The 18,884-nt window shown below is 53.5% G+C and overlaps 5 protein-coding genes across 5 annotated transcripts; 1 reads left to right on the top strand and 4 right to left on the bottom strand.

Annotated features, from left to right (window-relative positions):
* Positions 1-812: 812 nt before the first annotated feature.
* On the bottom strand, positions 813-2,029 carry PpBr36_04043 (uncharacterized protein; the record flags this gene model as incomplete). The annotated part of the gene is made up of 2 exons (XM_029891209.1): positions 813-898; positions 1,264-2,029. The coding sequence occupies 2 exons, from the start codon at positions 2,027-2,029 to the stop codon at positions 813-815; spliced, it is 852 nt and encodes a 283-aa protein (XP_029750338.1).
* A 3,984-nt stretch (positions 2,030-6,013) lies between these two features.
* Positions 6,014-7,790, bottom strand: PpBr36_04042 (uncharacterized protein; the record flags this gene model as incomplete). Its single annotated transcript, XM_029891208.1, has 2 exons — positions 6,014-6,774; positions 6,896-7,790. The coding sequence occupies 2 exons, from the start codon at positions 7,788-7,790 to the stop codon at positions 6,014-6,016; spliced, it is 1,656 nt and encodes a 551-aa protein (XP_029750337.1).
* Positions 7,791-10,140: 2,350 nt separating this feature from the next.
* On the bottom strand, positions 10,141-12,052 carry PpBr36_04041 (uncharacterized protein; the record flags this gene model as incomplete). The annotated part of the gene is made up of 4 exons (XM_029891207.1): positions 10,141-11,088; positions 11,205-11,321; positions 11,383-11,587; positions 11,709-12,052. 4 exons carry the CDS (start codon positions 12,050-12,052, stop codon positions 10,141-10,143), a joined length of 1,614 nt encoding a protein of 537 aa, XP_029750228.1.
* Positions 12,053-12,722: 670 nt separating this feature from the next.
* PpBr36_04040 (uncharacterized protein) lies at positions 12,723-15,871 on the top strand (the record flags this gene model as incomplete). The annotated part of the gene is made up of 4 exons (XM_029891206.1): positions 12,723-13,037; positions 13,114-14,265; positions 14,679-14,758; positions 14,881-15,871. 4 exons carry the CDS (start codon positions 12,723-12,725, stop codon positions 15,869-15,871), a joined length of 2,538 nt encoding a protein of 845 aa, XP_029750227.1.
* A 50-nt stretch (positions 15,872-15,921) lies between these two features.
* Positions 15,922-18,350, bottom strand: PpBr36_04039 (uncharacterized protein; the record flags this gene model as incomplete). Its single annotated transcript, XM_029891205.1, has 4 exons — positions 15,922-16,809; positions 16,920-17,920; positions 18,016-18,125; positions 18,193-18,350. The coding sequence occupies 4 exons, from the start codon at positions 18,348-18,350 to the stop codon at positions 15,922-15,924; spliced, it is 2,157 nt and encodes a 718-aa protein (XP_029749304.1).
* Between the last annotated feature and the right edge of the window lie 534 nt (positions 18,351-18,884).

Below are 18,884 nucleotides of genomic sequence, written 5' to 3'. Positions count from 1 at the left end.
AGAAGCAGCAGCGGCAGCATTTTTGTCAAACAACACGCTTCAGTAAAAAGAAAACCGCCAAGGCATCGTCAATCTGGTTGTTAGTCTGCTATTGGTTACCATTCCTAATTCTATAACTGTAATAGACCTGGTTTAGGCAAGCTGTGACTTGCCTCTCCGTATTTGCCTGCCTGCGCCTCGCTTCGTATAGAATATGTTATACGGTAGCGAACGGGTTCTGGATCCTGTCAAAAGAAGCAAGTTTTTACTAGACACGTAGTAGAAGTGACGAAATTGGAAATCTAGATTTCTCGCCCGGGGAAAAGGCTCGACGCGGAGATAACTCGCAGCAGTCTGACGAGGCCCTCGAGGCGAGAGAGAGAAAAAAAAGAAAAAAAAGAAACCTGATAAAACAAGACCTGGCCCTTTGAGACTTGCCCCGTCACAGCATCAATAGAGTCTTGCAGCACTGGCTAGTTCGTAAAGGGTCTAGTGATACCTAAGTATAAACTTGGGCCGAAAATCCACCCTCTTGCGGCTAAAAGATATGTAGATTCACAGCTGGCATTTCCGCCCAGTCTGTTGACAAAATGGGTTGCCAAGCATTTTGGCAGACGAAGAGAAACAAAGAAAGAGAAAGAGAAAGAGAGGAAAGGGGTATATGCTCAAATTTCTGTCGCACCACCTGGCAGGCGCAGTAGTGGTGATGGGATCAATCCAATAATGATACTCAAATGCTCGACGGAACGTCGGCTGTGGGGAAGGGAAACCCTGAAATGCACGCCAGCTCCGATTGCCCTAACTACCAAATAAGCGTGAAAACTGGGCTGAAATCAGATTCCAACATAGTGAGCCACATAGCCAACCTCCATCATGCTCCCCCAGCCGTCAAGAGTGTTTCCGTCAGGGTTGCCGGGAACTATGGGACGATGAACGGTCAGCGAGAGTTAAATCGATGTGTGTAGATGAGAGAAAGAGAGAAAAGAGAGAGAGAGAGTGTGTGTGTGTATGTGTGTCTGTTTATAACGGGAACTTATTCGTGTCGTCGTCGCTAAACGAAAGCTTGAGTGGATCTCGATGATTTTGCAACATTTTGCCAAACATGAGACGTAATAGCGTTTTTTTTTTCTCTTTCTTTTACGGCTTGTGCAAATAAGACTGTCACTTTGGTTGCAAAAAGCGGAAGTCCCCGTGAATGATGACGGGATCCCGCAGGGCAAGAGGCACAACGAAGAAGAAAAGGAGAAAAAAAAAAAAAAAAACGCCGATCTGGGTGGTACTCACATGTGCCTCCAACAGCCAAGTTCAGGATGAAGTAGAGTGGCGAGTGGCACAGGGAATTCCACACCCCCTCGTTGCCGATCCGGGCCCCGTTTAGTTGGAAAAACTGTCGGCCGTCAATGAACCACGTGATGGTCTCGTCACGCCAGGAACCGGCACGGCGGTCAAACTGCACGCGCCACGTGTGCCAGCCCTGGTCCGGAATGGATGTGGTGCCAGCCAGCCCGCTCGGCTCGTTGCAGATGCCTCCCGGGTACACGTCGCAGTGCACGGTTCCGTAGCCAGTCAGGGCGCCGTTCACCGTCTCCAGGATGTCGATTTCGCCGCACTGCGGCCAGGGGGTGCCCGAGCGGAGCGAGTCTCCGAGAAGCCAAAAGGCGGGCCAGATGCCTTTCTTCTGGCTGGTGGGGTTGTCCCCGAAGCGGAGGCGGGCCTCGCCGACCGTGATGCTTCCGTACGCCGGCGTAAAGGTGTACTTGGACTCGATGCGGCCCGACGTCCACTCGTTGTTGGTGTACCAGGGCACAATCTGCAGAGTCTCGCCTCCAGAGAGCTGCCGGTTACGCGAGTCGGTGGTGTAACGCTGCAGCTCGTTGTTGACGTTGATGTTTGTGATGTAGTTCCACCGACCAGCGTCAGGGGCTGAGCCCTGGCTGCCAGCAAAGGCATCCTGCCAGACCAGGCGAAGGTCCGAGTATGTGGGAGCGTTCCATGCCGACACGGAACTGGAGAGGAGGGAGACAAGGACGCCGAGGGAGAGTACATGCATCTTGGGCGGTGATGGTTGGGAGACAAAGAGACCGGATTGGTGTATCAGGGAGCCAGGAGCAGAAACAAAACAAAGTCAAAGACTGATCCGAGACTGATTGATTTCCTTGCATTGCGACATTTAGATGCTGGCACGACAGATTACACAAGCCCATTTATATAGTATCACACCTCCAGAATTCCGGCAGAGGCAGGCGCCGTTTTCCTGTATGCCATCTGGACCGAAGATGGTCAAGAGATTGACTAGACGTGAGCATGAGGAGATGAACCTGTGAACCGTCACAACCACTCTCCTTGGAGGGTTGAGGAAAAGAAAGAGATCATTACCAGAAAATCAAGTCTCACAGACACGTTGTTTTGCCAAAAAAATGACCTTGGAATCCGGGTTTAGAGGGCAGACATGATCAAAACCTCACCGATACTTTGCGAATGGCAAGTGGAGGAAATGAACCACAACTCGGGATGCGCCGTCGGTCCCCCATACTGATTCAAACCTCTTCGACACAAGGCACGAACTTCTTTCTTTGCTGGTGGATCATTTGGATATTCATCTTTGAGCCACGAGTATTCCCATGCAAATGTTGCCAAGTGAGCGGCGCGTCTCACCATGGGCCGACACACCCAAAGGTCTTAGGTAATAAATGGTCAGTGGTGGCGGGCATTTAAATAGTGGGTTGGAAATATGTCTCGGTAAGGCGCGCGTGGCGGCAACTCTGCGAGCACGTGGCAAACGTTCAGGAACCAACTTTAAGGGGTGATAACTAATTCACCAGCCAAAGAGGCAAAGAAAAGAAGCAGCACGCGACGTGAGGTCAGACAAAATGGACAAGGTACCATTTAGAGTGGATGCGCTCGTCACTTCTGGGGTAAAACTGGACATGGAAGCCATGGTTGGTCCACGAGAGACACTACAGACCCCACATTGAGCTAGACCTGGTCCCACTTTAAGGCTATCGACATTATGCTCCCCAAATTTCTGCGTGGGCCACACAAATTACTTGATTGGTTGATCCGCCTGCCTGGCTAGGTCAATCGGTAGAGCGTGGGACTCTTATTACAGGATTTCTTCGGAATATTCCAACTCTCAAGGCTGGGAGTTCGACCCTCCCGTCGGGCTCAATCCCCGGCTTCATTGCCATTCTTTCGGAATTTTTTGTGACTGGGTACCATTTTTCTTTCTTTTTTTCGTTTCCAGAATTCCTGCAATCCTCCTACTATGTATACCTCGATTTGTGGTACTTGTGATTCTCCCAAACCGCACGTCGGGCTTAATTGCCATTCATTATTACTTTTTTTTTCTTCTTCTTTCTTTCTTTAATGCTTTGCCTGTTGAAGCTCCTTGCTATAATAATCAACAACAATCCATTCCATCTTCTAACAATATTTTTTGTTAACACTGCGGGGTCGTAGTCGATCTTGGATTTGTGACAGCACATTTGACCATGTGCTCTTTGACGTGTCTTTGTAGCGCGTTTGGAGCTCTTGTGGAAGGAAATATGTAACGTTACCAAGTTCAATATCTACCATCCTGTTACGTGCAAGATTACAGATCACGTTATAATCACTCGTTCAATCACAACTGCCATTATGGTTCGTCTGCTGGATAAAACCACCCCGTCGGCTTCCACCATTGAACCAGATCCTGGGCATAACCCGACCACTTGGCTATCCCATTCCCCCTCCTACCCTTGCCCCGCCATTCCCAATGTTCACATGTCTGGTTGACAAACGCCCAGTCTTGAATCTTGCCAAAGTCGCGACACCGACGCAGTCCACCGACCCTGGTCATCATCGCCTTGGGCCCGTCCAGCCACTCGTACGAAAGGGCCGCCCCGTCCGCGCTGCACGTGATTGTCTGCATCAGCGGCTTGACGCAGTGGTCTTAGGAGCATCCAGCGGCCAAAGTCGACCTTCCGGTCGTCGTTGGTCAGGATGCTGCTATTGTAGCGCCGCGGGTATACAGGCTCGCGTGGTTAACGTTAGCAACTTGCTGTACTGATCACAATCCGGGGTATGGCGATGGGAGAAAATTAGGAGTAAAAGACACTGACTGGTGCCTACTCTCATAACCGTCCCGTCACTGTCTTTCCTTCACATCGCTCGGCCCGCCTCGATACGGAGACAGATTGCCGCGGTCTTTACTGCCAAGGGCGCGGAGAAATATTCGTTCCTCGTAGTTTATGTCTTCCCCCCGCTGTTTCTGCATAGATCGACACAAAAACAGACGATTTAGCGTGAGTCTTTGTCACTAGCTTAGCCTCTTCACATGCGGCACATGGAGTAGCGTCCTTGCTGGTACTCAGCACACCGAGGAGACGGTATTTCGAAGCTTGCTATATCCGGTGAGAGTGCTTGCATTACTAGCAGGGAAGCGAAGAGGATGTATACGGTCGATAGGGAACCCCTCTCCAGACCAGATGGGCCCGGGACTTGTTGATTCTCTGCTGATCATGATGCCTGATTAATGTCTTCTCGGAGAGGAACATCGAAGCTGGGTCCTCGGGCGGATGGAGTTGCATGGTGTTTGCAACAATCATGTTTCTGTAGGGCTTGGAACAACTCATTGACTCTGGCTTAGCAACGTAGCAATCACTGAGAGGTACATGTTCGACCATGGGTCCTTGTGACCAACCTATGTTTGACTCACCCCTACAAGGCCTGGAAGAGATTTACTACTTACAGATCCCCTACGGCTCCTCGTCACTCTGTGGCAATAAGCTCACGCCAAGCACCTGGATGTCGAGCTGATAAAGGCTTATGATGACCAGATGCATGATATTCGATGTATATATCCTGCTTCCCTCAAATTTCCATGGCTACAAAAGGCATTTCAGAAGCATCAAAGTGACACGTTATTGATCACATGTTTCCCCCCCGGCTCCAGACTCGGGAGTCCAGTGACTAAATTGATTGCTCCCCAAGCTGCTAAAGCAGTCACGACTGGATTGTGCAGGCTCTCACTCGCGAAACTGAGGTGGTTGCACCCCATAACAGCCCCACCTCGTCGCACGTCGATGCCTTCATTCGATGCTCCTCCACGACGTCCCATGAATGTCTGCGGCGTCGCATGGTATCTCGGCAAATGGACTGACTGTGTATACAACACTCGTGCGACTTCCTCTTCAGGAACGTCACTTGGGCTCACCAGGATCCTTCGCGATAAAACCCTGCGTGTATTTCTCGCCGCCGAAACAATCGCCGCTCTATCCAATGTTGCTTTGGGACTGGCACATTTCCTCTAGGCGGCCCCGCAGACCCCCTAAACTGGTGGTCATCATCAATGCAAACAAGGCCAACAGAACTCTGCTCATGAGGAGGTTTGGTTATACCTATACCGACATGAAATCCGTGTCCACACACTCAAACTTAGCTTTCTACTAAACCCCGAATGAGCAGAACCCTCCCACTTGTACTCAAACTTTCGGATACGCCGACTTTAGCATGACATCTACGGTAGCATCACAGCAAACGAGGCCGTTTGGACGAGCAATAGATCTTGTAAATCAATCATGAAAGGTGAGAGGCTTGAGTCCAACGAACAGTGAATCGCTTTTTATTCTCAAATTGCTTTCAAGCCACAGATAACCAAGCTTTGTCATACACTTTTACCTGATAAAAAGAAACTTAAACAAAGAAAAAGAAAGAAAAAAAACTCAATATACAGAGATGGGTATTGTGACTTTGACATCGCCGCAGTTTCAAACTGTACTGTTGTACCAAAAGAAACGCCAGATGTGCAGTGCTGTGTGCCGGGAAGGACCGTGGTATCTATAGGAAAGTAATATTGTTACAAGACTGGCGGATGGTGGCCGCTCCTGTATCGCTTATATCTCCTGAGCCTCTGTGCCAGAGTAGATGGGTGAATAGAATAATAATTTCATGAATAAAAATTGATAAACAAAAGAAAATAAGTGTAAATGCTTAAAACCAACCAAGGGACCAAAACCCCCCCTGGGGATTTTAAACCAGTTGTCGCAAAATTATTTTACCTCCTGCTCTCAGGCCCAAGGTTTCCCTGGTTGTCTAGCTTGAAGAACAACGGACTAGGCGGGGCTACTGAAGCACGTTGAACCCCCGGCTGGTGGTACGAGGGCGCAAACATCTGTCTCTCCGCCGCGGAATAGTGTTGATTAATTCGAGCCGTCTGCGCATACTGATCCATGTTGCGAGGCTGTTGCGGTGGCTGGGCTGCTGTCGTTTGCGCGTAGCCTATCGGAACCGTAACCTGGTTCTGGGCATTACCGCCACCGTCGGGGTTCGGGACCGAAGGCATTGCCGGCCACTCGCTGTATCGCCCGTTGATCTGCTCGTAAGGGTCGGCAGACGAAGCGGACAGATATCGAGTGTCCCGTGAACCGGGCATCCGTGACGCTGGGCCCTGTGCGACTGCTGGCGGAGGCGTGATCTGGTTCTCGGCGTTACCGACTAGGTTCTGGTAGGCAAGGTACTGCTTGTCGTCGAGGGACCCTGACTCCATCGAGTTGCGGCTGTTGGTCTGGCCCATTGGCCAAGCTGCGGCTGCCACCGGCGCAGCCCTAGGAGTCGCATCGGTCGGCTTTCTCAGCGGTGGCGTCCAGGGGCCTGAGCTACCTCCCTCTTGGACTGGGTACGAGATGGACCCCGAGATGGACCCGGCCTTGGCGTGCTTTGGCAACGCGCCAGCGTGTGCCTCGCGAGCCTTTCTTTCCTTTTTGTTTTTCCGTATACAGAACATTGCTACAAGACCTGCCAGCAGCATGGCGCCAACTGAAAGAGGGGGGGATTTTCGGTTAGTCTCAATTACCAAGACAAGGCTGATACTTTGTTTTCCATCAGCGTGTAGAAAAAAGGAGAAGAGAAAAGAAAAAAAAAAAGGAAAATAATTTACCAATCGAGCTGGCTAGGATGGCAATCTGCCGCGATCCATTGTTGGCAGACCGCCCGTCCATGGAGGCCTCTCTTCCCGGTGAAGCAACAGCCCCATCTGTCTCACTCGGGGCGACCGGTGCATTGCTGCTCGGTAGCATGCTGCTAAAAGGTATTTGGCTAGTGACCGGTACGTTTTCGGTAGGAGGTAGACTCGGCTGTACCGGTGCCATCACCGGCGGCCTGGTGGGTTCAGGCTGCCTCGACGGTGGTGACGACGGTGTAGGAGATTCCCTCGGAGGCGGTGATGATGGTGCAGTAGGTTGCCTCGGAGGCGGTGATGACGGTGTAGCAGCATCCCTCGGGGGTGGTGACGACGGTGTAGGAGATTCCCTAGGAGGCTGTGATGGCGGTGCAGTAGGTTGCCTCGGAGGCGGTGATGACGGTGTAGCAGAATCCCTCGGGGGTGGTGACGACGGTGTGGCAGGTTGTCTCGGAGGCTGTGACGACGGTGCGGCAGGTTGACTTGGCGGCAGGGAAGATGCGGATGGCCTTGGGGACTGAGACGGCGCAACAGGTGGTCTCGAGGGCTGTGGAGAAGCTGATGGTGCCCGCGAGGGGCGTGGTAACGGTAGAAGCGGTGCGGTCGGAGCAGCGGGGATGCCATTAGAAGGGACGGTTCCGAATCCTGGAATGCTAATGACGGGGGCCGCCGGTCTCCCCGCGACCGGGTTGATAATCCCCCCAGGAACAACGATTGGCGCTGATGGTAGTATAGCGGCCTCCGCGACAGAGCTCTTGGATGAGTCGGAGCGGGTTTCCAGGTCACCGCCACGGTCCCGGCGGGTCAGGTCGGCTAGGAGCTCGGCCAGGTTGCGAGGTTGTCTTCCGTATCCCCTGATGATTCCGTCCGTCATGTTAGTAAAAGAAAACCGACCATTAATGCCTTTTATCTTTGTCCATAGACCACCACAGGAGAGGATTGCAACCCACCACATCTTTGTCGATTTTGCGTCTTGATTCCAGAGACGACGGAAAGGTCTATGAAAGAAATAAAAAAAAAAATAAAAATAAAATAAAATGAATGCGAGAATGTATTGCGTCCCAGCGCAGGTCTAGGTGTAGGTCCCTAAAAGAGAGAAAGGAAAAAAAAAAAGAAAAAGAAAATGAGGACCACACCAAAGGAGAAGTGAGGCTTCACAAGCGGCGCATGGTAGCCAACTTGACCTACTCGACCAAGAGCAGATGGATACCTTGACGGGTCGCGTGAAAGACCTCCCAACCAGCGAGCGAATTGAATTAACCAACAGAGACGAAAAGAGGAAGAAGAAAAAAAAATGAAGAATACAGGAACGAAGAACAACCGCAAACCAGCTGCCGTCGAACTGTTCGAAAGGCAAGCAGAGACCAGGAGATTGCACGCCGAAAGCAATTAAGTGAGAAGATGGAAGAGAGAAAAAAAGCGAAAGAAGGTCAAGGGCAAGCAAGCACTACTTGCAAGTGGGATCACAGTTCCCGACATGATAAATCAAAAACCAGCCCTGGCACCAATACTACATACACTATACCGATTGTGTCACGACTGGGACCGACGGGGTGACATCGGGCCAAGGGGACCGAACCCCGACTAAGGCATTTTCTGGGACCCTTTTGTCGACAAGATACAGAATTGTTACTTGTTTTGGCGAGACATAAGGCAGGTTGGAGCGCGGCAATATTGGTCGTATCGAAGGGACTGCTGAGGCCAATGGACCAGTCGCTGGCCCAGATTGGTGCTGGGGATGCGGTGATCAGTGGGGTCCTTGGGGTTCTGCAGGGGGGGCAGCTTTTTTTTTTTTTCACGCATGCGTTTTGTGCGCGCACGCAAGACGCAGGCCTGGCACTGGCATCCGCATCTATACTATGTGGGAAACGAAAGCTTGCGTTGATTTTTTTTTTATTCTTATTTTTTTTTTCTTCTTTAAGGGAAGTATGAGACGAGGGGGCCAAGAGAGTCTAAAAATACGAAACAAGCATGACAGGATGGCAGAGGGCACGGTCCCCACCGTTGAAACTTGATCCGACCCCACGACCTGTTCTGGAAGGAAGGCATTACCACGAATTAGCTATAGCTGAGCTTGCTAAGGTGGGCTGAGGCAAGGGTAGCAAGCGGGAGCGCGATTTGGGTTTCTTTCCGGTACTAATCTACTAATAGTCTAGTCAGATGTCTATCTGTTCTGGAAGGAAGAAGAGCCGATGAGGTACATACCCCATTACGTCTAGTTACTGATCTTGGCGCATAGTTAGGGGAGGGTATCTGCCGCTCGATCACGGACGTTGTCTATTTTATTTCTTACTTTACCATGCCTCCACCCACAAGTGGATGACGATAGCGGGTGATTGCGACGTATAGTAGATGGTAGTAAAGCTCACCGGTATAAAAATACTTGGGCCATCAGATTTTAGTGTTAGTGCATAAAGGCCAAGGAAAGAAACGGCTTCACCATTCTTTCCAGATGGAGGTCTGTGTGCGTATGTCTGTGGTAGTATGTGTCTGTCTATTAACTTCAGTGCCCTCGTCCAATCCGTTCATGCCATTCACTCTTGACGTCGCCACCACAATGCGAGTTATCATGATATACTCCAGCGCGCATACGGAAATCCGGTAGATAGAAAACAAGTCAAGTCGCACCACCCAGCTTCAAAGTCTTACACAAAGTCTGGTACTCGCTTCCGCGGCCGCCGATTCTGGGCGAGTGGTTCGATCGAGTTTATTGTGGGGGTGGGACCGACCGCGTCGCAGGTTTGCATCAATCGATTCATCACACCCCAAGTTCATAAGTAGAGCCTGGTGCCCCAAACCCTTTGTTCCTCCTGGGCCTCTTAACCTTTCCTTTGTTTTGCCTGTTTCGGTTCTCGCTACCATTTGTTTGGATCGATCTCACCTTTGGTCGGGCCGTCGATGCCAAGGTGCCAACCATGATGGATGTACATGCATGAGGAAGCAATTTTTTTTGTTTCTTTTTTGCGTGAGCAAGCAATTTAATTAATTCCTCTAGTTTGTTGCTGAAGTTGAGCTGTTGAGCTGTTGTTGTCATGGTTCCTACTCCGGCCAGGGACATCATGTTTGGGCCTGGTACGCATAGACAATTCTATACAACCGCACTTACTCGGGTTTTTGATTCAGCCAATTGACGGTTCGTATTTTTGGAGCTCAATACAGGCTCCAAACAAACGGAACATCATAAGACAAATGTCATGAACCAAAACCACCCCCCCGTATAAACATCACTTAATCCTAGCCTGTGCTTCCTCGCCCCGTATTTCAGCGTCAGGCTTGTAAGTTTTGAACTTTCTCGCCGGCACGCCCTTGATAAACATCTCGTCCAGCTCCTCGTACGTTCGCGCTGCCGTCTCGGGAACGCAGAACCAAACATAGACCAATGACAGCACGGCTAGCCCGCCGAATATGAAGGCTATCCTGGCGCCGAGGTTGGCCTTGTCTGGGTTGAAGAGGTAGGGGAGCACAAAGCTCCACATCATGTTGAGCAGCGCCTGGGCCGACGATCCAATTGCGATCGTTTTCACCCGCAATCTGGCAGTGGAAACTTCACACAGGATCGTGTAGGCCGTGGCACCGATGGTGACGTTGTACCACCAACAATAGACCAGGATCAGGCCCACAGTGCCTTTGATGGCTCCTGGGCTTCCTGCCACGGCGAGCCCGGCCATGACGAAAAGAACAGCCGTCAAAACAAACAGTCCCCAGAAGGTGAGGGCGCGGCGGCCCACGCGATCGATGAGGAACCATGACATGACGTTTCCGAGCAGTGACACGATCTGCTGCACGATCTGCAGCTGGAAGCTGAGCTGGGTGCTGAAGCCCGCGGTCTGCATGTAGTAGGTGGAGTAGGAGGCCGCAAACACGATGCCCGACAGCGCCTGGATGCAAAGCGGCGCGATGCTGATGACGGTCCGGCGGAGGTTGCTCTTGCGGAAGCAATCGAGGTATGAGGTGCCTGCAGTCTCCTTGGCTATCTCTCTCAGGGTCTGCTGGATCATGGCCAGCCTCTTGTGGCCTTCTTCTCCTCTGTGGCCGAGCTTGGAGAGATTTTCCAGCGCGCGATCGTCGCGGCCCTTGCTAGCTAACCACCAGGGGGACTCGGGCATGAAGAACACGCCAGCCGTCGCGAAGGCTGCGAAGCCATACTGCGCGCAAAACACCGATCTATACGCCTGAAGAAGAAGAAGAAGAGGAAGAAGAAGAAGAAGAAAAAAGGTACACAGGGTTAGGTTTCAACGGTTACGAATTAGACTATCTAGACCCTGGGTGTTATAGGGCTGGAGCTTACCCAGCGGGTGGGGAGAGTTCCCGTGTCGTTGACGATCAAGGCACAAACAAGGGGGCCTAATGTGTAGCTTGCGGCAGAAAGGCATGTGAAGAAGCCGCGGAGAGCAAGAGGGGTGACCTGGACGGGTAGTCAGTGGGCAGTAACAATTGTCACTTTGGGTCCATGGGTGTCTGCTTACCTCGCCGATATAAGTCACAGTGACCGACTGCAAGAAGCCAATGGCGAAGCCGTTGAGGAATTTGCCACCGAAGAACATGGCATTGGTCGTTGACACGAACTCGAGCGTCACCGCTATGTAGGTGATCACCAAGGCGAGCATCACCACGCGTTGGCGTCCAATGAAGTCGGCCAGCGCCCCGCCTCCCAAGGCGCCTATGATTTGACTACATTGATCATACGCAATTCCTGCATCAGTCACGCTGACCCTTCAAGCAAATGACATGATACGATCATAGGGAACAGGAAACAGGAAACAGGGAACAGGAAACAGGAAAGAAGACCTACGATGCGATCGGGGCGCCACTGAAGGCAGACTGCCAGTTGGCCGGGATGACAAAGTCGCCATTGAATGGGGCGCCGAAATCTTCGCGGAACCTTGGGATGCCCAAGATGTTACCAGCAGCCTGGTTCTCGAAGCTGACAAGCAGGACCAACCAGACGGCGTAGGCACACCAAAAACAGGAGATGGGATACCTTTTCAACGACGCCCTCTTTCCGAGGTCGTGCTCTTGTTGATTTGCCAGGCCGGCGAGCTGAGCCTGTTCCTTTTCGGTCGCGGTGGCGCCATCCTGAGCATTGCTGAGGTGCTGCTCGATAGCAAAGTCGCCTTCCTCCTTATGGGCTGCCATATCCTGATTTGGGCTGACTATGTTCAGACGAATCGGGTTCGTCTGGAAGATATAAGGTAGGTAAAGAGAGATGGAACGAACAGAAGAGTTGAATGGGCCTTGTAAATCACTGTCTGCATCCCGACGTTCGCTATTTATTCGGTCAACGTCACCCGTCAGGCCGGCAAGGGAGAATCATGCCTGACTGGTTCCGCTACCCACACAACTGCCATGATAATATGCAGGTTGCTCAATCCTTCGTGCGGGGGAAAAAAATCTGGGGTTGCAGTATGGGGTATGCAGACGAGGTCTCCCAAGGAGCAAAGCAGAGCTGGAATGAAGCGAGTCAACCCCGGATGGATCCCTGATGGATCACGACCAACATTGCGGGAGGTCGTGGCTAAAATTTCCCAAGTTGGCAATAAAAGAACCCAGTTCCACTATTGTTCATCTCCTCCACTTGGCTGCCTGGGGGAATTGATTCTTGATATTTTACGTAATATTTTATCATATTATATCCAGTATCCCTCGGACTTGCCATGAATCCAACCAAGGTACGTAGAATGATTACTCTTTTTCAACACACGTCATTCTATCCTACCTCGCTTACCTAACCTAAAAAGCCTCAGCTCACCTTAACTACCTCTCATTGAGAAGGTCCCCCTGGCCAATCTTCACTCGACTCGTCAAAATGTCACCCTTGGCGAGCAGCAACCTCCAGACCTTTCCCTCCAAGCCGCGCGTCTACATCGTCTCCGATATATCAAACGAGCCTGATGATGCCGAGTCGCTATGTCGCTACCTGCTATACTCTAACCAGTTCGACACTCAAGGGCTCGTCGCCTGCACTTCGAACTGGATGAAGAACCGGACTTGCCCACAAGACATGCTCAAAATCATCGACGCATACGCCGGCGCCGTGGATAATCTCAACAAGCATGTGCATATTGATCACCCCTACCCGCCGGCTGACTACCTCCGTGAGCTTGTTCGGTCCGGACCGACTGTGAGTGTTTCTGTCAAGGGTGTTGCAGGCGAAAAGGACGGACCACGCTGATAGAAACCACCACCCACCGATATAGGTGTATGGAATGGCAGCAATAGGTCCCGACGTCCCCATCAGCCCCGGAGGCGCACACCTTGTGTCGCGCCTCGAAGCCTCGGCTGTGGACCCACGACCGCTCTGGGTACTCCTCTGGGGCGGCGCCAACACGCTGGCCGAGGCGCTCTTCCACACGCGCTCTCGTCCGGACGCGGCGCTGCTACGCTCCCGCCTCCGCGTCTACGCCATCTCGGATCAGGATGACAGCGCGGCCTGGATCCGGCGGACCTTTCCCGAAGTGACGTACATCGCGTCGGTCCATTCATGGTGCAGCTATGGGACGGCGGCGTGGACGGGAATCAGCGGTGACGCCTACTACGGCTTCGACAGGGGTGGACCGGACGCCACAAAGATAAGCAAGGAGTGGATTAGGAAAAACATACAGGTTGGGCCACTGGGCAGCGCATACCCGGATTTTATGTTCATTCCCGAGGGCGACACCCCGACCTTCCTCTACCTGATCCAGAACGGACTGGGGGTTTCAGAGCACCCAGAGTATGGATCCTGGGGCGGGAGGTACGGGCTTGTTGACGTCGGGCCCAACGGCGGGCGACACTACGCCGACGTGACGGATAGAGTGGTGGGCCAAGACGGCAGGAACTACAGGAGTAGCCAAGCGACCGTGTGGAGGTGGAGGGACGCATTCCAGAACGATTTTGCAGCACGGATCCGATGGACCATGGAAGGGGACTTTGGCAGGGCAAACCACGCGCCTGTAGTTTACATCGGCGACAGCGTCGGACCCGCGCCGGTAGAAATCTCTGCCGAAGCGGGGAGCACCATAACCCTGGACGCAAGCAGGACCTACGATCCGGACGGCGACGAGCTCACGTTCAAATGGTGGCATTACCAGTGCCCCACTGCCACTCAATGGTGGGTTGAAGCTGAGGTAGCGGAGCTGCAGATCAAGGCGGTCGACGATGAGGGCAAGGTAGTGGAGGTGACGCTGCCAGGACCCGAAAAAAGCTGCTGCGAGATGCTGTCGAGACGAGCGTTGGCGAAGGGTCAGCTGCTCCACTTGATCCTCGAGGTCACCGACAACGGAAGCCCCGCGCTGACGACTTACCGGCGGGTGTTGATACAGGCCACAAACGCCGAGTTGAGGGGCGGTGCAAAAGAAGCCGTAGAGGCGGTGGGCGATTCCATGCAGGCTTTCCAGGGGAATTGAAAAGCCGGTAGTGTGTGAGGGCAAACAGGGATTCGGAGATGGAGATTCTTATGTGCGGGGTATCCAGGGGGAGCGAGAATTGCCTATTTAGGAAAATTTAGGCACGCACTGGTCTAGACCAGACTACAGTAGACTAGATTGCTCAAGCTGCTTGATGCACCAGAGCAATATTTTCTCCCTTGTCTTGCCATCTATGAACTTGATGCAAGGTTTCAAGTACATTAGCCCTAACCTCACATTTCCCAGGTGGAAAAAAAGGAAACAAGATATCCTGCTAACATATTTGCCGTCTTTCATCTTGGCCTCCTCTGCATCACTCGTCCAACATGGGGACCCACCTACCGAATCTATCTCTACAAGTTACGGCTGACCATCAGCTCAAGCAAGTCGAGGCACCTATCCTATCGCCAGGTCCCGGCGAGGTTCTTGTGCATGTGAAGTGCACTGGTGTATGCGGGTGTGTAATCTTGACCTCGAAAAAAAAAACAGCAAACTCCCCACCCGGCATCAATATAAATTTAGTCAAAGGAGATACTAACCGTCCGGCTCAAAACCAACCCCGCCCCTCCTCAAAAACAGGTCCGATGTACACTTCTGGAAGACGGGCGCCATCGGCACGCTCGTGGTCGAGGGCGACTGCATTCTCGGTCACGAAGCAGCCGGCATCGTGCTCTCGACCGGCCCGGACGTGACGACGCTCAAACCCGGCGACCGCGTCGCCATCGAGCCCGGCGTCCCCTGCAACAGGTGCTTCCTCTGCAGCGAGGGGCGCTACAACCTCTGCGAAGACGTCGCCTTTTCCGGCGTCTACCCCCACCACGGCACCCTGCAGCGCTACAAGGTCCACCCGGCCCGGTGGCTCCACAAGCTGCCCGACGGCCTCTCGTACGCCGAGGGCGCCCTGCTCGAGCCCCTGTCCGTCGTGCTGCACGGCGTCCGCCTCGCCGGCCTGAGTCTGGGCAGGGGCGCCGTCGTGTGCGGCGCAGGCCCCATCGGCCTGATCGCCTTGGCCGCGGCCAGGGCGTCGGGCGCGCACCCCATCGTCATCACGGACCTGGAGCCCCGGCGGCTGGAGTTTGCGCGCGGGTTCGTCCCGTCGTGCCGGACATACCGCGTCGACCCGGCCCGGACACCCGAGGAGAACGCGCGGGGCATCCGAGCCCTGTTCGGCTTGAAGGGTGGTGTGGTGCCGGACCCGGACGAGTACTCGGCCCCGCCCGTGGTTCTGGAGTGCACCGGCGTCGAGAGCAGCGTGTGCACGGCCGCCTTTGCGGTGCGGCGTGGTGGCGTCGTCATGGTCATTGGTGTAGGCAGGTCCGTCATGAACAACCTGCCCTTTATGCATTTGAGCCTGGCCGAGATCGACCTGCGCTTCATCAACCGCTATCGGGACACGTGGCCGGCGGGCATCGCATGCCTGGAGAGTGGGATCTTGCCGGACCTAAAGAAGCTGGTCACGCATGTATTTCCCTTGGAAAAGGCAATCGAGGGACTTGTTCTCGCCAGCGATGCAAGAAACGGAAGTATCAAGGTGCAGATTGTGGATGATGTGGATATTATTAGTGCGTGAGAGATGGAATAGGAAGATGAATAGCATAATAAATAGTATAAAAAGGGTCCTCAAATTTGCAAGTCAGCAAACTCCCCCCTCAACCACTCTCCCGTCTTCAAGCCCTTTAGATACCCCTCAATCTTTTCAGCAACCTTTGGTGTCTCGTACTCGAAATACTTGTAAGCTTCCGGCCCCGGCAGGGAGTGTCCAAATCGCCGCAGACACACGCCGGCGTCGGCATACCGCTCCCATCCGTTCGGCGCATAAGGCTCCACGACGACGGCGGGGACACCCTCATGCCGCCGTAGCGTCTCCCGCCTATACGCCACCGGCTGCTCGTCAAACAGCCGCCAGCACGGAAAGCTTACCACGCGGGCCTTGATGTTCCTCTCCTGCGCCAAGGCCTCGGCCACGTCCAGCGCCAGGCACAGTTCGGCCCCAACGCCCAGGATCGTCACGTCCGCCCTGCCGTCCGTAGGCTCCGACACGACGTAGGCGCCCCTGGCCACCCCTTTACGGCTTGACTTGCCGAGCAGCTGCGGCAGCTTGTGCCTGCTTGTGCTGACGATGCTCGGCCTGGTCCTCTCGGCGATGGCAACCTCCCAGGCACCCGCCGTCTCCTCGCTGTCGGCCGGTCGCATGTACAGCAGGTTCGGCATGGCGCGGAAAAGCGCCGCCAGCTCGATGGGTTGGTGGGTAGGTCCGTCCTCGCCCATGCCGATGCTGTCGTGCGTCGCGGCGTGGATCACCTGCAACTTTTGGAGGGCGCCCATGCGCACCGCCGGCGCCGCATACAGGTAGAACATGAAGAAGGACGAAGTCACCGGCACAAAGGTGCCCGGATTGAAGGCGGCGAGCCCGTTGGAGATGGTGCACATGGCATGCTCGCGAACGCCGTAGTGAATGTAGCGGCCTGTATAGGAGCCGTTGATGCCGCAGGTTGGCCTGATGTTGGGCTGTGGTGGAGTTTGCGCCTTGCGTCAGCACAATATTCATAGTCAAGAAGACGTTTTTTTTTTCTTTAAAAAAAAAAAAAAAAAAAAAAAAAAGCAAAGGCGACACTCACATTCTGAAAGTCCTCCATCCCATCCCAAGTCATGTGAACTGACGGTGTGAGGTCTGCGGTCCCAACCATGAAGGAGTTTACATCCTTGGCAATTGGGTTAAGCACCAATCCCGAAGAAGCTCGTGTTGCCGTGGGTTTGTCGGAGAAGCTCTTTGGAATAAGCTCCCTCCAGTTCTCCGGAAGTTCGCCCTTCATCCTCCTGCTGAACTCACTGGCCGCCTCCGGGTGCGCATCCGCATACCTACTGACAAGATCCTTCCACTGGGCGACGAGGCTCTCACCTCTCTTGGGAATGTCGGCAAAGAAGTCGCGTACCTTGTCGCCGATGACAAAGTGCTGTTCCGGGTCGAACCCAACGCTGCGCTTCATGTTTGCGACGTCGGCCGCCCCGAACGCTGCGCCGTGAGCCTCGGCCTTGCCAGCGACGGCGCTGCCCAACCCGATGACGGTCCGGACGTTGATGAACGTGGGCTTCCCATGCGTGGCCTGTCGCGCTTCAGCCAGGGCCCTGACAATGCCCTCAATGTCGAAGCAGCCGTCTTCGACATCCACTGTGTGCCACCCGCAGGCCCTCATCTTGGCGTTGACATCCTCGGTGTTTGTCAGGTCCACGGACCCGTCGCATGTGATCTGGTTGTTGTCATAGATAATGGTGAGGTTGTCGAGCGCCAGGTGACCGGCGAGGGATATGGCCTCGAGGGCAACGCCCTCCTGCAGACAGGCGTCGCCAATCATGCACCAAGTGTGGTTATCGACAACGGGAAAGCCGGGACGGTTATAGGTGGAGGCGAGGTTCTTGGTCGCCATGGCCAGCCCGACGGCGTTGGCCACGCCCTGTCCCAGCGGACCTGTGGTGACCTCGACGCCCTCGTGCTCAATCTCGGGGTGACCTGGACAAAGGGCATCTGTACGTTTTGAGTGGTACGACTTGAGCTGATCAAATGTCATAGCTTTGTAACCACTCAAGTGCAAGAAGACGTATTGGAAAAGGCAGGTGTGTCCTGTGGGGGAAGCAGAGGATCGGTCAGCTTGACAGGAAGCTCGTATTGCGACGAGGATCTCGAGCATAGTCTGGAGCTTTGTTGAAGAAACTCACCATTTGAAAGCACGAAGCGGTCGCGGTTAAAGAATTCCGGTTTTTCAGGCGCGTACCGCATCACGTATCTCCATAAAGCAACTCCAATTGCTGCCATACCAATAGCACCACTGTGGAGGGAGCACTGATCAGTACTTGTGTATACATCCATTCACTAGTGTTTCTCTGTTTCCTTACCCTGGGTGGCCACCACCAAACTGCTGGCATAGATCCGCTACCAACATGCGGATGGTCTTGAGAACAATGTCATGATCCTCTGCTGGTTTGAGCTGTGGAAGATCCAGAGGCTTCTCCTGGCTGGAAACAACCTCAGAGTGTTGCCCGGACGATATCATCTCGACAAGTCCTCGTTTACGGATTTTGAGGGGTTGCTGTTCTGGTTTCTTTGTCGACGGGGTATCAGGGCTTCTTGGGGAGACGTTGCTCTTGTCGCTCTTGTCGTAGCAAACCAACAACGTATCTTTGGTGAGTTATACTGGAACAGAATAGGATAAATATGAGATGGCACTGAATTTCAGAGAAGGTAAGAAAGGAAGACAAAAAGAACAGCAAAAAAAAGTCACAAATACAAAAGGGACCGCTCTCCCATTACTGCCGTTCCCGAGAGAGTGACGGGCTTTTCTGTGCGCTTCCCAAGTGCTACGTAGGGATTGACCCCACATGTGGTGGTGCTTAGAATTACCCTTTTGGGAATCTCGGATTTTGGACCCTGTCCATGGGGTGGGATGAGGGGGAAAAGGTCTCCACTTGCTCTGCTTTTCGGGAGACCCCGACTGAGCAGGGCTGCTAGTCTCCCAATCAGACTTCTTCGAGGTCCTCCTACAAATTCGTTTTGTTTCTTTTTTCCCCCCCGGCAAGTCAAGTCTGCC

The sequence above is a fragment of the Pyricularia pennisetigena genome, chromosome 6, assembly GCF_004337985.1.
Source record: "Pyricularia pennisetigena strain Br36 chromosome 6, whole genome shotgun sequence".
Classification (NCBI taxonomy): Eukaryota; Fungi; Ascomycota; class Sordariomycetes; order Magnaporthales; family Pyriculariaceae; genus Pyricularia; species Pyricularia pennisetigena.
The sequence above is the reverse complement of the archived record's forward strand: the minus strand, read 5'-3'. Positions and strand labels throughout refer to the sequence as shown.